Here is a 17,651-nt window from a genome sequence, read left to right as displayed (position 1 = left end):
ACAAGCCATGTGTCCAGATGAGTAAGACCTGGTCCCTGGCCTTGTATGCAGCCAACCAGAGAGGGTCTGGTGGGTACCAGAATGGGGGCAGCTCATTTGCCTGCTCCCTAAAGACCGGGCAAGGTCTCACCAAGTGGTGAGAGGAAGGCAGTCACCACAGGAACAGCACAGGACTTACCTAAACCAGTCTGGGGTGCACTTTACTTATTCACTAAGAAATCAGCTTTGTGCTTCTAAGAGAACATTGAAGTTGACTTCAGTTTGTTCAGAGACCAGTATTAAATGACAATTTTACTGTATGGCAATTTTTTAAACTGAGATATATTAGGCAGAACAAGGGTTGACCAAACCCTAACCAAGCCTCCTCTGGCAGTGACGTTGCAGGGGCCCCAGTCCCATTTGCGAGCTTCCCTGCAGTGCCTGTCAGCTCTAGGGTGACCAGCTAGTCCCTGTTTGCTGATAAATGCCCCTGTGTTAGCATTGAAAGTCTCATGTCCCAGGAAAGCCCAGACAAAGAGGCCCATCAGTCTCACTGCTGTCCTGCCTGCATTCTCAAGGGGTCCCACTGACCCAGCGTCCACCCTACACGATGGCCCATTTGGAACACACTCAGCACCCATTCTCCCTCCGCGCAGGGGACGAGGCACAGCCACTCCCATGCTTATCTGACCTTTGTGCACAGACTTGCGGCGGTGTCCACCAGAATCCGACCTGAGAACACACTGGTGTAAGGCCAGGCCCTACTGTCCCAGATGGGACACTGGGCACTAAAGTACCAGGCTCAGAGTCAGGGCCCCTGGCCCTGCACAGCCTGGGGGGGTTTGTGAGAAGTGGGCAGGCTAAGTTGGCTGGAGCAGCTCTCTGGCCTGGCAAGGTCCTGGTGGTCAGTGGCAGACAGGCAGCAGTGTAGGCGGGAAGCTGGCAGGCCAGCACCGTCAAGCAGACAGGAGCGAGATGCCAGGCAGCTCCATGTTCTCAGCCATGGAAGGGAGATTCTCATCTCACATGGATGCTGAGAGACCTAAGCTGCGCGGCTGCTTTCTGTCAGACATGGGGAGCAACACGTCAGGAAGGCTCAGGTGGGAGAATTCAGTGCCTTGCCGAGGGCAGGTCCCTTGGAGGCCAGGACCCTCCCCTGCCATCTGCCACCCTGGAGAGAACTCTGGGGGATAGAAAGACAGCAGCCTCCCTGTGCCCTCCACCCAACCTACTGTACCCCACCCCACCCCCACCTCATGGGCATCTCCCACTCTTGGCTCACCTGGTCCACCAGCATTGATTAAGCACCTCAGAGACCAAGCCCGGACCAAGTGCTTAGTGAAACCAGGTAGCAACGTTTGCTTTGGTTCCACTTAAATATTCGGAGTCCTGGATGCTGACACTAATCCTGCAAGGCACCGGGATACTTGGTTTTGTGGCTCAGAGAGATATAGTGACCACCTGCCAAAACCCCGCAGGTGGTTGACAAATGGGAGGGCCAAGATCCAAGTCAAGAGGGACCCCAGGACACCAAGGTGGGAGCTAGTGGGTGTGACACTTCTGCAGCCTCCGGGGCAGGGGAGCTGGTGGGTGTGACACCTCCACAGCCTCTGGGACTAGAGAGCTGGTGGGAGTAACACTTCTGCAGCCTTCGGGGCAGGGGAGCTGGTGGGTGTGACACCTCCATAGTCTCTGGGGCTGTGCTTAGCACAGATACTTGAAGGATCTTTGTCAGTTGTTCAATTTAAAGAAACTGCCTCACATGTCTACTCAGCAGTTTGTGTAACACTCTGCAGGGCACTACTAGGGCGGCAGACAATCACATTTGGTTTGGCTGATCAAAAGGGCTATTTCCTGAGTATGTCCTATGTACCCAGCATGCACCAGTCACCTGCACCTGACCAGTCCACCAGCCAGCAAACGAGAATCATCGCCACCCCCACTGTTCACCTGGAGAGGCAGGCTCAACCAGGTGACCTGATGGGACAGAAAGCCAAGCTCCAATCCTCTGCCACCACTTCCTACCCATGTGACCTTGGGCAAGGTGTGGTCTTCAGTCTGTTAAGTGCTCTTTGCCTGATTGTGGGAATGGACAGATGCTTAAGGAAGAAAAACTACTTCTATTTTAAATGTCCTCCCAAAGATTCTGGAACAAATCCTAAGGCCGTTAAGACCTCATCATTACAAAAATAGCATTTTAAAGTTTAACTCGTGTGATTTGGAAGGGCTCACGTGAGTTTTAGACCTACATAGAGAGTTTTGGGTTTCTAACACATCCTAAAACTTAAAAGGCAAACAAATAAGGAATATATTTTAAAGAAAAGGTCACAAAATGTCTTCAATATGTAAGGCACACAGAGAAGTCAGTAAGAAAAACATTTACAACAAATGCATATTTGTTGAACAAATGTATACACGGATGAACAAACTCAATGGAAAATCCTCAAAAGAAATGCAGTTACAATTCACAAGGAAGAAGAAAATAGATGATACACGCCAAAAAACTCAGCAGCACTAGTACCCAAATAAATAAAAATTAGACAATGACATCACGTAGCTTTTCACTTATCTAGGGCAAGGTTCTTTCTAGCAGTAACATGCTGGTCCAGTGTGAAGCCAACGATGGGTTATTAGCTCACGGGAGAAGCGTAATGTACTTTGTAGCACAAACCGTTTCGATAATGCCAAGTCCCTCACAATCATCCTTACCATTTGGCTCAACCATTTGGCTTCTACAATCTAGCCTATGCATGTATTTTAAAATGTAGATAGGAACTTATGTGTAAAAATGTTTACCCTTAGCCGGGCACAGTGGCTCATGTACTCTGGGAGGCTGAGGCGGGAGGGCCTGCTTGGGTTCAGAAATTCAAGACTAGCCTGAGCAAGAGGGAGACCCCATTTCTACTAAAAAAAGAAAAATTAGGTGGGTGTTGTGGTAAGCACCAGTCATCCCAGAGGCAGAAGGATTATTGGAGCCCAGTAGTTTGAGGTGGCTGTGAGGTAGGCTGAGGCCACAGCACTCTAGCCTGGGAAACAGAATGAGACCTTGTCTTAGAGTTCACCATTGCATGACTGTAAAAAGGAAAAAAGTGGAAAACCCCAGATCTCTAACAGTGAAGGACAGACTAAAGGACTGACAGTGTAACTACACAGTGAGACGAACGGGACGTGAAGATAGGGGCTTGTAAACCACTTCACATGGCCCGGGGAGCTTCTGAAGCAGGATACAAACCCGGACGTCAAGTATGATTTCAACCAACTTAACAACAGAAACAGGGGTGAGGAGGCAACCAGGAGGAAGTGCACCCAATATCGCTGGGTTTTCTACAATGAACACGTGTGACTCTCCTTCCAAAAACAGAAAGGCATGCATGTGTGCACATGCAGACACGCGGACACACATGCGCCCCACACAAAGCCAGATGCCAATGGAGGGATTCTTGTATGGTGCTGGGAAGCCGCACAAGGTCTGAGCACAGCGACGCCGCTGGGTTCTACCTTTTCACACAGGGCAAGCACAGTTCCAGCTTGGATTATTGCAACCTGTTCTTCATTTCTCAAATTCTAAAACACAAAAAATGGGCAAGGGCATTTTACGCTAGATCCCAAATCCACGTGCAGACAGTTAGCTCCAAGCAACTTGTAGAGTGTCTCTTTGAGCTGCAGCCCCCCAAGAGCCAGCTCCCTCTCCTGTCCCTCTGGCTGAGGACATTTCACGAGTGACACTAAGCCCCTCACTTAAGCCAATCTTTCAGGAAAGCAAAAATATCCCTTTCTGATTTCATCAAACACCAGGGAGTTCACCTTCTTTCTGAATAGCACTTATTAGGCTTTTTTGCCCCCTTATCACAGGCCATGAAGACAATCTCACCCTAGAACTCCACTTCTGAAAAATGCAGACCCAGCCTCCCACACAGGAACATGGCCATACAAAAGCCTTACATTGTTTTTATTAGCTCTTACATCAGAGGAAAAAAAAAAAAACGACAACAAAAGAAAAGTCGGACAGAATACACCCGGATCAAACAAGCACACAAAACCAGAGACCAATTGAGCATAGTTACCCCGTTATCGCCAAGGATATCTAATTTCTTCATAAGTTCAGAAATATTCACATCCTGGAAAAGATTTCCAACGTTCATTTTTGTGTGAGCTGCAAAGATCATCCACACCAATTTCTAGGGCCACGATTTCCTCCTGGTGATACATTAGGCTTTCCGTTTTTGTGAGTGCCTGCAGCAGGGCGGGCCTGGGGCCTCGCTGCTCCTCTGAGGAGTGAGGGGAAAAAGCCGTAATGGCTGTTTATTTGCTGAGTTTTACACCAGCACAAACTCTGCTTTCTAGAAAGGCCCATGGAATCATGTGGGTCAGGAGGACATTGCCCACAGGGCCTAGCAGGGCTCCAGGCACTGGGCAAAAGCTGGGCCTTCACAATAAACCAGTTGCTCCATGTCCATTCACCCCTTATCTAATTTCACTGTCACCCTAGCTTCTTGGTGTGGGTATTGCCATTTGCATATCATAACAAAGAGGCTAAGGCTCAGGAAGTTTACAGATCAGAGTAGAGCAGGGGAAAGCTGGGGTTTGCCCTCAAGGCTACTTCCCAAATCTTTCAAGGACACGGGTCAAAATAAAGTAACAATGGGTGACCCTTAGAAAATGAACAAACTATGATGTTCAACAAAGAGTGGAAGAACAAGGGGTAGCTCATTAAAACCAATTCTTTCTGTAGCACAAGGACACAATCTCCCTTTATGACTGAGCCTGGCATCTGAAGGAGCCCTGGGCGGTCAGTTTAGGGGAGGCACCCCCCGCCCCCCAAGCACACTACCTTAACTCCTTCCTGGTGACAGAATAGCTGCAGAGCGCTGCTGTTGTTCTCGGGGAAGGTGGTGATTTGGAGGTTAAATGCTGGCGACCTCCGCTCTCTCTCCTGGGGAAAAGATTCAGTTTAAAAATAGAACTTGATTGAATTATTTGCTACTTGCCATTTTCCCACGTTACTCAGCAAAAACCAGTGAATTCCAGCTGGTAAAGGTGTCCCTAAAGGGCACACCGGGACTATGGTAGCCTTGTCCATGAAACTCGATGTTTTCACGCCTTTCCACGCAGCAGATCTCCTTTGGACATTCCTTACCTATTCAGCTAGGAAGAAATGGTTATGTGAGTTTATCTGTTGCAAGACCAAAACCCATGGGGTCACAGCATTTAAAAATTTAATAAAAAACAGTCGCACTAAGTTTGAATAGCTAACAAAAGCCACTAATGATGGTGTGTTATTCCGTGCCAGGCACATCGTTACTCCATTTGCTCCCCACACAACCCCACAATGCAGGTGTCACTGCTGTCATTCCGTAGACAAAAAGACAGAGGCTTGGGGAAGTTGATTCTGAGGCCCAACTCCAGGACAGGGCTAGGAACCAAACCCTGACTTCCTGGTCTTTTCAGTATAATCTGACGACTCTGCTTACATACTTTTTTTGAACCACACTAATACCATCAATGGTCATTGTACACCTGCCTTAGGTGTATAGTCAAACCTCAACTACTAAGGAAGGAAATGAAAGCATTCTCTCAGAAGAAGTGCTTATTAATCATACATAAAGTGACAAGTTTTTAAAAATGACAGGAGAAACCTAGTTACTTACAGGGCTAAGGTTCAGCAACAGAGCAGCACTCTGGTCTCAAAGGAGGCTCCTACATTGAGCTGAATTGGAACATTTACCAACAGATCAGCCAAGGTGGGGTAGCAGAGAAGACCTTTTCAAATTATACCTTTAAGTCAAACTGCTTGAACTACTGCTTTTTCTCCAAAGAAATTGGGAGCTCTCAATCCTTGATTATATGGGAAAGAGAACTGTGTATTTGCCCTGAGACTGAGTTTTCTATAGGAATTTTATTAAAGATTGTTTAATTCTGTTGTCAAAAAAATAAAAAATAAAAATAAATAAATCAATAAATCAAACTGCTTTTATTTGATAGAAGTTATTGTAAGATAAAAGTAACATGCTTTGGACCACTCCAGCAGAATTTAGCTATGGAACTGATGGGCTTACTTAATAATTCAACTAAGAGATGTAATGAAGAGGAACGCAAATTTGGATGACAGGTCTTAAGAAGACACTCTGGGGTGAGGTTGAAGGAAAGAAGCAGGATGAGGCCACTAACATTCAATTTACCCGCATCCTCAACCTGGCCAACTAGATTTGAAACAATCTAGAGAGAAAACCTTATTTCTCTTATTAGTCAAGAAGAATGAAATTCACGATGGCTCCATTTCACGGACGCCTTTCTACCAGCAAATTTGTTTAAATGGAGTCTCCATAGAAAAGTGACCCCCAAAGCTCATATTTTATATGAGCTAACGTCAGAAAATTGGTTTATGATGGCTCTGAAGGATGGTGGAGGCAATTAAAGAAAATCCCAGTCAACTGGGCAGCGTTTATGGAATTCTCACGAGAAAGACTCAAAGCCTAGTGAAAGGTTTCTAACAGCCGTGGGATTAACAACGACCTCACGTCACTTCCAATTCTGTCGCACAAATAAAATACTCATGTCGTGCTCAAGCAAGAGCTGAGGGACACAGCAGCACCTGGTGTGGGGAGACACTCAGGCCACTGTCCCTGCCAACACAAGGAGGCACACATGGGACATTCTAATGCAGACAGTGTAACTCAGCCAGGACAGACAGACTCAGAGAAGCCACATGTACTGGGAAGGGGCTTGCTTGGACTGAGCTTTCACACATGCGGAGCTTTCAGCTGGGACAGAGCACAGCGGTCTCACAAGTGCTTTGAGAAACTCATCATAAACGTAAGTGATGTTCAGAATGTCAATGATTTTTAAACAGCAACAGAAAAGGACTATGAAATACCATGACAGCAAGGCAATACAGTAACAGACCCAAGGCAAGATTTCAGTTGGAAGGAATAAAAAGAATATTCTTTCACTGAACCCCACTGGGTGCATTGGGGATGCTCCCGAAGGAACATGATTTCTACGTGTGAACTCGATCAATCTCCCTCCAGTCGTTCCGAGTTGCAGTTTGCGTTACAAAGAGCAATTTCTTTAGGGTAGTATTGCTGTGATGCCTGGGTCTGCGTCTACTGGATGGAAGAGTTTGAGCAACATAACTCGTTTTCCTAAATCCCTGTGCAAATATATCCTTCCATCCTATCTTTACTTACCTTGTGTTTACCTTGGCACATAGAAAATAGGCCCAAACGGGCACTAAACACATTAGAGAGTCAATTGCTGCCCAGGTCAGACTCTGCTATTTCAAAAGGTGAGATTTGCTGCATGCAAGGTCACTTAAAAAGGTGTGTTATTAATTTAAACAGTGCTTCTGTCTGGGCTTGCAGAATGCGTGCCCGGTGACTATGCATGCAGGAAAGAAGTAGTTATGGAAATGAAACACAAATAAAAAAGGCAAACTATTGCAAAAACAAATTATTTTATTAAGTGCAAAACAAGCTGTAGGCAATAAATATATTAGCTCTGGTACATGTCCAAAGACTTCAGTGAGCATTCTCTCCAGAACACATTAAGGCAGTGAAATTATTCTGAACATACAGATTTGAAGGAAGGAAGGAAGGAAGGAAGGAAGGAAGGAAGGAAGGAAGGAAGGAAGGAAGGAAGGAAGGAAGGAAGGAAGGAAGGAAGAAAACTATCACATGTCCCCTTTACACATGCTTGAAAACATCTGGGAGCTTTACATGAATTTCAGTTTGGGTTCAAAGAGAATGTCTGCTCCGTTTGAGAGTTTACAACAGATAGAGTCTCTTACTTCGAGTTCTAGCACTCTGAATTCTAACAGCTCGTTCTGATCCTTTGCGTCTTGCATTTCACTTTTCAGCTGGTTTTCTTCCATTTCCAGTCTGTAAATCTAGAGCAAAGAGACCTGTGGATTAACGGGCAGGTGGCAGAGTCCTCGGCCTTGACGCCAGGGTCCCTTGATCACCAGCCACCTCAGTGGGTGGCCTGAGGGAAATTAAGGACTCACTGCCAGAGGTAAAGAGATAAATAAAAGATAAATAAGATAAATAAATAAGAGATAAATAAAGAGGATTTGCAGTGAGCCTAGGAGGCTGCAGGCCCTTTCTGCTGATGAGGCTGGGAATTAGGAAGGCAGAGGTTGAGCCAGGTTCACCTGTGTAGTCCTGAGCCTGGTGCAATAAAGTAAGGGCTCTTTATATATTTGCTGGATATATGAATGATGCGGAAACTGAGGCACAGAGCTATTAAGTCCCTCCTGAGGTCAAACATGGGGCAAGCACGAGGGCAACCCCAGTGCCTCTGTTCCCAAAGCCTGCCCAGATTCTTCAACTCAACCATCCCCCTGAATCAGCCCAGCTGGACAGAAGCCCAGCAAACTGCAGCAGATAGGCCTGGGCCTCTCCTGCTTCCCCACGAAGCCTGCGTAAGAAGTCCTAATGGCAGCAGTTCCCTGAGAGCACAGACCAGACTGGGAAGCAAGATGCCCAGATCCCGCAACCAGTTTGGGGGACACTAGGCAGCTGCCTAATGCTTCTGTGTGCTGGTTTCTGTCCAAGGAGCATAAGAGCAACAGCGAGGCCATAAGTGAGAGGTCACTATCCTGATCACCAGTGCGGAAGGACCAAGAGGCACTCTATGCCATGTGGTCCCACCCCACAGGGACACCTGGAAATGGGGTGAACATGAGAGAGTCTTCTGCGGATCCTAGAATTTAGTGAGCAAGACCATGGCACCAGGCCAGCTCACAAGATGACGACTGGCCCTGTCCCAAACACAACTGAGAAACACAGGGGAGTGGACAGGCCTCACGCTGGTCAAGGGCAGAGCTGGGGCTGGACTGAGACCCCTCCCAGTGCTGGCATTCTAGACACTTCAGAGTGGAGGCATAACCTTGGGTCTCATTCTACTTACATGGGGCATCCAGAAAAGGGAAATCTATAGAGACACAGAGTACATGGTGCCGCCAGAGACTGGAGCTGGGGCAGGGGGACAACTGCTAGTGGGCAGGAGGGGTCCTTGGGGGGCTGAAAATGTTCTAAAACTGTATTAACGTGATGGTCGCACAATTCAGTGCAGGTAAGTTTACTGTAACAATGATCAAATTGTATACAAATAGAGAGGAAGAGATAAAGCTATGGTCTTAATCCCGGAGCATGAGATCTACTCGCCAAGCAGACTCCCTGAGAGCTCTGGGAAGTTCCACGAACAGAGCGGCCCAGCTCCTAGTTAGGTCAGCCGAACTGGGCTGGGATGGCCTGAGGGCAGTCAGGGCTGTCCACAGACAGAACCTTAGGTGCTCTACCATGCCGGAGGGTAAAGGGCTCTGGAACCCCAAGCAATGGCCAATGGTGGCCTGGAAGCTCAAGGTCAGAAGGATAGGCCAGCCCTCCCGTTCCTGCAGGGTGTCTGGGAAGATGGTCTAAACCGACTCTGCAGGACAGGTCTCAGGGACACAACCAGGAATGAGGCTTTGACTCCAAGTGAGGAAGATGTCTCTCCTCAGGACAGCAGCCCAAGCCCAGAGCCCCTGTCATGGGAATACATTCATGCGGCCTGAGAGGGCCTGAGGCCCTGGCATACCCAGAGCTCTGTGGCTCTCTGGAGCAGGGTCACGCACCTTTTCCAGCAAGTCTTGGTTCGTTCTGATCAGTAGCTGCTTCTCTTCCACCCATTTGGAATCCTAAGGAAAAGCACTAAATAGGTCACACGCCGACTGAAGCACACTGATGGGTAAATAGCACATTTCTATGGCAGGGTCAGAGAAAGGACGGTAGCTAGTTAGATACCCTCACCTGCCTGCTGGAGCTTTGTACCCCAGAGACAGGATCAGCAGGTGTGGGGGGGACCCTCTCCCTGCTTGTTCATGTCTGCCAAAGTGCAGGGACCTCATTCTGTGAGCATCACTTACAGAGACACAGCTCAAGTGGGATGGAGTCCAAGCTGGCAGGCCCTCGACACACCCAGAAGGTCAGAGCTGTGCTGCCCTCCTAGGTAGGTGTCTCTGCCTGGTCAAATCTCTCCCACGTAAGATCTATGAGCACAGGACACAAAGTCCACCTGGTCACTGTGGGTTCTCAAGCCCAGCACAGTGCCTGGCACACAGCTGCTGCTCAGTGAATGTCAGAATGGACGGATACATGAGTAAGGGATGGTAAGGGAAGCCTCTCCTACTCTCTTCCCCTCTCCTCCGCCAGTCAGTGCAGAACTGGGCGGTGCCCAGCCAGGGTCACCCAAGTCCTGGACTTCTAGGATGCTTAAAAGCCAAGGTCTAATCTCAGGTCTGATTACACTCACAAGGAATGTGCAGAAAGGCACTGGGTGCCTCCTGGGCTTCCTTCTCCTTAACATTTATGTTGCAACATGGCACGCTGCCCCAGTGTTGGCCTCATCAGCCTGCAGGGCAGAGAGGACAGAGCAGCCTTCCATCCCCGGTTCACCCAGGGCAGGATGGGGAGGGTGGAGACGCTGCAGCACACCCCCCCACCCCTGAGTGCATGCCTCTTTGGGGCTCCCCTAGACAAGTGGTGGGGTCTGTTTCTCCCACCTGGAAGCTGGGCTCAACTCTGACATGCTCTGGGTACTGGGACTGCTGCAGCTGTGAGCAGCAGAGGGTTGGAAAATGCTTGTGCCTCAGCACTTGCCCTTTTTTCCTGCCCCAAGACCACCAGGTGAAGAAGGCAGGGAGCATCCGTGAGGATGAGAGACCCAGCCGTGCAGCTGGCACCAGACCCAGACAGGAGCCTGAGGCCAGTTCAGGCCATTTGGCCCCAGTGCATTGATCAGTCTGGAGAACGAGCCCAGGTGAGACTGGCAGAGCCACTAAGCCCCGGCTGGGCCAGCCCACACTGCCGAACCTCAGGACTGTGAGCAAATAAAATGTTTGTGGTTTTAAACAACTAAGTTCAGGGTGGTTTGTTACACAGCAATAGCATGCTGATCCATCACCCCACGCACCAGCTCACAGTGTGGAGGCAAGGGCTCTGGAAAATGCTTGCTGAACACATGGCCGCATGCTTTGCCCCAGGCTTCCTGCAGCAGGCAGTGGGGACAGAGCAGAGGACAAACAGAGGACCTAGGGTGGGAGGCTGAGTTAGCCACAGACTGTGAATAGGCAAGTTCAAATGCGTGAGCTCGGCCTGGAAGAGGGAAACTGAAGCCAATGCCAAGTGGGGCAGGTGGTGCATGAAAAACGCCTCATCCTCTCTTACCTGGCTCTCTGCCCTGCCCTGTGCATCTCCTACTTCCCCTTTCTTAATGTGTGAAGTACTAGAGCCCCATTTCAACAGTGAGGAAACTGAGGCCCAAAGAGATCACGTAACTCATTCAAGGTCATACAACAAGCAGGCAACAGAGCCACGTTTGAGCTCAGGCAGGCTGGCCCCAGGGTTGTGCTACAAATGAGGGACCACAATTTACAGATAACATTCCTGAAGGCTCAGTGGCTCATGGTACGGCCTCAGCACTTTATAAACGCTGCTGCAGTGACCTGCTCTGGGCCAGCGTCTGTTCTGATCACCGGCCATCAGCCTCAGTCACAACCCTGAGCCCTTGTCAACTAACTGGGGATGAGTCTGAATTGGTTCTAAGCCATGTTGCTTGTGGTGCCCTTCCTGAGTTCCTCCCTGTTAACTAGCCTGGAACCTCTTACAGCCCATCCCTTCACACTAGCCCCCTCACACTAGGTCCTGTGGCAGACCACACCAGACCCTGCCAGACCTCCCCAGCTCTGCTACCCATCAGGCTGTGGGTGGGAGCATCCCCACAGATGACCCCCAGAGGCGGGGAAAGGGGTCATATGACCCCCAGACACTCCATCTGTCACTCCATCCTAACTCCTTGTTACTCTTGCAGTTAGGTAAGGTCATGGGACTGGTTTGTGCCAATGAATTTTGCCAAGGCAGTGAACAGCCAAGCAGAGACAAGTTCTAGATAAAGCACTTACAAGATAGTGGCACCTGCACCCCAGATCCCTGAAAAACCCTCAGAGCAGACAGCCATCGCAGGCCGACCCCCGCTAACCTTGCATGCTACCCTCTGAGAGGTTGCACCTCCACCCAGGGCCTTTTCTGCTGCCTTCGCCACCCCAGGGCCTTGCTGCCAAGTAAGCCTTGCCCAATCAAATGCAGAGGATTGGGTACGTGGAGGGGACTCTAATCTGACAAGCACAGTACCTGGATTTTTCATGACATAATCACACATGGAACCCTGTTGCCATGACGCCTGAGGCCTGGCATCTACAATAACTCAAGAGTCAGTCTCAAGGTTCAAATTCAAACAAGCTTTGGATGAAGCTTTGCTTTTGGAACTACCTCCTCTATTTGTGCATTTGGCAAACAAAGAGCCAAGTTAGAATTCTGTTTTGATTTTTTTCACTCAGCAAACAGGCACATGAGGAAACATGTTCTCACTGGGGTTCTGCTGGGGTTTTTTCCTCTAGTGTCTCTGGAGCTCTAGACACAGCTCCATGGAACACCCCCCTGGGCGCACAGGCCAGCAGTGGAGACACACCAAAGGAACAGAAAAGCAAAGGTTCACAAACACGGGATCACGTCTGCTCACCTGTCCCTTCTCAACCAGTAACTTCTCCAAATCCTCGATTTTGGCCTGACACCTCAGCAGATCCGCTTGTAGCTGTTCCCGAGTCTGGAAGGGAAGGACTGGGCAGTGAGCAGGCCATCTCGAATGGGTGAGAGACAAGTAGGAAGGGCCACACCACCCAAACAACGCCTGACAGGTTCATTTTCAGGAGCATGTTCGATTGTGGCCGACCTGGTAGCGCTGAGGTTCCCCTACCAGCTACAACCACAAAGTTGTCAGGAGCCGGAAGGCCTCGAGAGTTTGCCATTTCCAATTCCCCCAATTTCACAGACAAGGAAAATGAGCCCCCTAAGAAGAAACCAGTTTCTTCAAGGGAACGAGTGAGCCAGAAGTGAGACTCTGCAGGGTTCCAACCGGCTTCCTGAGAAACTTAGCCTCGCCTCTCAGCACGTGGGAGGGGACGGCACCCGACATACCCACTCAGGCCTCTGTGAGGGGCTCCCATCCCCAACAGCAAGGGCTGAAAACTGAAAGACTTTGAGCACCAGGAAGTCACTTGAATAAGGGAAAGGAGTGGGTTGTGGGACGACAGGGAGCAGTGGAGGCTGCAGGCTGCAGGCATGTGCCCACCGTGGGAAGCGCTGCTCCTCGGCTGCAGCCCCAGGCCGCCACAGGGCAGAGGGAGCTGGTGTGGCCACATTTCAAGTGAAGTCAGGAATCTGGGTTTCTCTATGATTACTCTTCACTTTTAAATGTTAGCAAGTAGAAACAACTTAAAACAGCAAAGACAATTCAGCCCCAACAAAGCCTGCTGGTTTCCCTCCTTTCCCTCCTGGAGGATAAAAACTGACCCTTTCCTCCTGGCACAGAAGCTTCTCTCTCCAGTAGCCTCAGCCCCATTTCTCCTACTCCCGCCACACACACAGGGCTGCTGCTGCCCCCCACCCCATAAGCTCCATACAGAAGTGGCCTCTCCTCTCTGCATCTGCCTCTGAGAGAGGTTTGCAGCGCCAGGCCTAGTTCTGGAACATCTCCTTTAAGGCCAACAAATCTATCCCTTGCACAGTTCCCAAACGGTGCTCTGAAAAAGCAGACTTGAAGTTGCAAAAACCCGGCTCTAACTCCCAGCTCTGTTAGATACTGTCTGGGGGTTATAGGGCAAGTTTATTGGTTTTTTCCAAGTCTTAGTTTCCTCATTCAGAAGATGGAGTTCATTCCTCCAGCCTCCGGGGGCCACTGTGGAAATGAGACATGGATGGGACACAGGGAAGCACTGTACATGGGTGTGCTCCCAAGAGGAAGGGCCAGGCGGTCCTGGTCCACATGACTCCCACAGGGGCAAGGGCCAGTGGGTGGAAGTTTCCAGAAGGCAGAGCTCGGCCCAGCACAAGGGATAGTGAGGCCTAGACTTAGGGGTCTTGTCTTTCAGGCCGTGAGCTCCATGGGAGTCCCCAGACGTTTCACGGGGATGTCTGGGCTGGGGAGTCTCAGCCCTGTAGAGAGGTGAGTCTAATGCCGGCCGGGCCGGCCAAGCCTGTGGCCTCTCGCCCAGCTGTGAGTCCTGGAAATTGCTTTCTTATGAGCAGATGGCACAGTCAGCAGGGGCTAGTCAGACAGCACCATCATTTCTTCTGGCAGCCGGATGCCCCAGAGCTTCCGTGGTCACACCAAGAATGGAGAGAGAGTTCTGGAACATGGCCACAGTGAGGACTTTGCTGAGTCCAGTGTCAAAGGCAGGGGCTGTGACAGAATTCCACCTCTGGAAAGGGCCCACACCACCTTGCCTTCTGCCAGCCCTTGCCCACCCCAAGGCTATAGCACTCACCCGGGCCTCCCTCTCGGCATCCAGTGTGCCCCCCACCTGCTCCTGCAGCAGGGCGTAGGCTCGCTGCAGGGCCTGGTACTCCCTGGTCAGCTGGCAGAAGCGCAGGTCAGCCTCTTCCCGGGCTGTGGTCTTAACACAACAGAGAAGAAAACAAATAAGCAAGCACATGACTTCCTGGGGCTTTGTGTGCAGAGCAGATGTGGCCAAAATGAAATGCCCACATCTCGCAAGTGCTGCCAATAAATGCTTAAGGAGCCTTTCGCTGCCAGGAAAAATTAGGACTCTGGAGTGAAGGGCTGCTGGGAGGAGGCACCACTCTTCTCAGGAATCCCTGGGTCTTGTGGGAGCAGGTAGGAGGGAGCCACAGCCCAGCTCCAGAAGCAAAGACTCCCACTATCATGGTAGCCCGTCCCCGCCCCCAGCACCGCTAGTCCTGAGAGTCCATCCTGCAGAAGCAGCCGCAGAAGCACAGGGAGATGCAGATACAGAAAGAGCAGTGGCACCTCGCTCACAGGCGCAAAGACCCAAAACGTCAGTGCTCCAGCAGGGAATGTTAAATGGCTGATGTGCAGCCGTGTGAAAAGCCACCAATTTTGATGCTGACAGATGTCTTCTATGTATCAGTGGCTAGAAAAAATGCAGATATGAAGCATGTGTCTGGCTGGTTATGTTCAGGCTCACCGTAACAGGACATGAGAATGATGCCCTGACCGCTGGGGGCCAGTCCAGACCCCGCCTCGGACGTCACTGGGCTGTTTTGTGTCTCCAGCATGGGCGAGGCCCCTCCGCCCGGCACGTGGCTAAAGCTGGTGGGCTGAGGGGAGTGGAGGCAGTGTGTTTTTCTCCAAGCATGAGAAGGGATGTCAGGGCCACTACTTAGAGAGCTGACTTGCGTCCCTTGGAGTCTTGACACAAGATAACAGAATGAAGAGGAATGCTGGCTTGGGGTCCGATGGGCCCAGGCCCACGGCAGGTGCACAATGAACTCATGAGAGGAAACCAAGCTGGAAGGCATTCTAGAAGGCCCCACAGATAAGACTGGGGGGGGGGGGGAAGGACCCAGCCAGGGGTCTATGGGAGGCTAAGCACCCAGAGTCTTGGGATATGTGGGGGTACCAGGGAAGGCAATGCTCAGGCCTCGCCAGGAAGATGCAGAAAGTGGTCCCACAAGGGGAGCCCACAGAAACCCAGAGAAGAGCCCCCATGAGAAGCAGCACCATCCCCCTGTCCCAGTCAGAGGGCACTACCCCAAGGTCCAGCTGCCCCCAGCAAACCCACCCCACACCCTTTCCACCCAGGCTGCTCTCTTGGCCCTAAACAAAAGCCAAAAGGGGCTTGCAGCAGGGAAGGAAAACAGCAGCCGAGCCTGATGCAGACCCCAGCAGGGAGGAAGGGGAAGGTCTGTGTGGAATGCACCCTTGAGTTCAGGAAATCAGTGAAATGTGACTGTTCCTGTCACCAGAAGGTACAGAAGCCCACAGTCTGCCTGAGGGTTCATTTGGCTTCTGAGGGAATACGCCTGGGGAGGGTGAGAGAGGATGAGGGCTCTTCACGCTGGGCCACTGGCTGCTCCACCGGAGGTGTTCATATACCCAGAGGGGCACAGATGCCCAGGAAAGGGGAGGCAGAGACCTTGGAGGACCTTAATATGTGTTTCACCTTCATCTTCACACATTTCAGGACTACTTGGATTTTCTCCTACAATGATGCTTTATCTCTGTTGTCAAAAAAGCAGTGACGCTGTTTCCACCTGGAGGTGTGTACACACGCGTGGGCAGAGGCAAGCCCTCCACACAGCAGTTCTAACTGCAAATGGCAAGTAACACCAGGCATCACCTGTCAATGGCTCAGCCTGACTGGGGCAGATTTCCTTGGCCAGGACATCAGTGCTGGGAGAAGAAAGGGCCTCACATGCTGTCCCCACTGCCATCCCTGAGCCCGCATGAAGGGGGGACCCCCTTCCTGATGCCTTCGTGTGGATAATACACTGGTGGGAACGGGTAGCCTGGGGCTAAAACCACAGGTGGGTGAGCTCCTGCACCCCATTGGTTTGCTTACATCGTCCAAGTCTTCTTCAGGAGTGGCCGGGGTCCTGTCTGTCCTGTCTGTGTTGTAGGATGTTTCTGACAAGGTTTCTGAGTCCACAGACTCCTCATCAAATCCAAAAAATGTCTCCACAACATGCTTCTGTAAAATGTAAATTTGCATGACATTAGCACACAGTGAGGAATACCAGAGTCCCTCAGCCTTGTCATCAGCACGCCAGGGCAAGGGGCCACAGCTGGTCTCCCGCGACATGGCTGGGTGCTCTGTAACTGGGTGGGACAGGCAGTGGGGGCTGAGCGCCAGGCTTATGGGGGGAGCCAGCTGGTCAGACCCTGGCTGCAGGCTCTCAGGCTGCTGACCCACACAAGTCGCTTAGCCCCTTTGAGTGCCAGCTTCCTTTTCCAGTAAATGGATACATAAATCCCCCTACCTTACCCGCGAGCACCGCCCGGTGAGGTGCCTGGTGCGTGGCCACACTCAAGAAGGAGTGTGTTTATTGTACTAAGGAGAAGGGGATGGGGCAAGGCAGATGTTTAGTTCTAAAAGAAGAATCTGGATGAATCTGGACACCAGAAACAGGCAAAAGCTTCAAGAAGTAGAGGCCACGCACTGGCCCCGGGCCCCTGACCTCTGGCCAGGACCTCACCAGACCCGCTCTAAAAGGCAACTTTCATTTAACTACTGATTGCAGAAAACTGGGAACATTTATAAAATCAATAGGCATAGATCTTCATGGGTCCCCACACTCAGATTCAGAGGTAATTTTAATGTGGGCCAGTCTTCACTTCTCCCACTCCAAATATCAAAAAACAGGGAGTGCCATTCACTCATTTATCCATTTACTCAGCAAACACTGGCTGAGCATCTTCTGTAAGTCAGACATTGGGTTAGGCCTGGAGGAGGCAAAAGGATTAAAACCAAGCATGGTCCCTGCCCCAAAGAGCTTACGTCTCCTGGAGGCTACAGACATCAACTGACAATCACCAGATCAACCTCCCTTGTTTTAGGAACATTCCTTTATCCCTACCCCCAACCCCACAAATAGCTCTTAAGAAAAATTTTTATTTGTTCTTATAATCAACAAATGCTTTTCCGACCACAAAGCAGGAATCATAGCCAAATTCCAAAAACCCAGCCCCAGGCTCTCACTGGCTCACCCAGAATGTGGCTTCTCGACCCTCTCCAACTACGCAAGGAAGCAGGGTGCACCCCACATGCGGGGGGTTTGAGCCCGTATGTGCTTGCTATCTCGTCTCTACAAATGTGA

The 17,651-nt window shown here is 50.6% G+C and overlaps 1 protein-coding gene across 8 annotated transcripts in view; it reads right to left on the bottom strand.

The window, feature by feature from the left end:
* Positions 1-17,651, bottom strand: part of JAKMIP1 (janus kinase and microtubule interacting protein 1) — a 170,273-nt gene that overhangs the window by 20,604 nt on the left and 132,018 nt on the right. For 6 of the 8 annotated variants that reach the window (XM_053567225.1, XM_053567226.1, XM_053567221.1 and 3 more), the window contains exons 9-16: positions 16,397-16,525; positions 14,339-14,467; positions 12,535-12,618; positions 9,593-9,655; positions 7,766-7,864; positions 4,811-4,912; positions 4,044-4,097; positions 3,478-3,543 (exon numbers count right to left, since the gene is read on the bottom strand). In XM_053567225.1, coding sequence (XP_053423200.1) covers positions 3,478-3,543; positions 4,044-4,097; positions 4,811-4,912; positions 7,766-7,864; positions 9,593-9,655; positions 12,535-12,618; positions 14,339-14,467; positions 16,397-16,525 — 726 coding nt within the window. Of the gene's footprint in view, positions 1-3,477; positions 3,544-4,043; positions 4,098-4,810; positions 4,913-7,435; positions 7,602-7,641; positions 7,865-9,592; positions 9,656-12,534; positions 12,619-14,338; positions 14,468-16,396; positions 16,526-17,651 lie in introns of those variants that run through there. The other 2 variants (XM_053567227.1, XM_053567228.1) reach the window with 2 other exon arrangements.

The sequence above is a fragment of the Nycticebus coucang genome, chromosome 17 (genome assembly GCF_027406575.1).
Source record: "Nycticebus coucang isolate mNycCou1 chromosome 17, mNycCou1.pri, whole genome shotgun sequence".
NCBI classification, from domain to species: Eukaryota; Metazoa; Chordata; class Mammalia; order Primates; family Lorisidae; genus Nycticebus; species Nycticebus coucang.
This window is presented reverse-complemented; position numbering and strand designations above follow the sequence as displayed.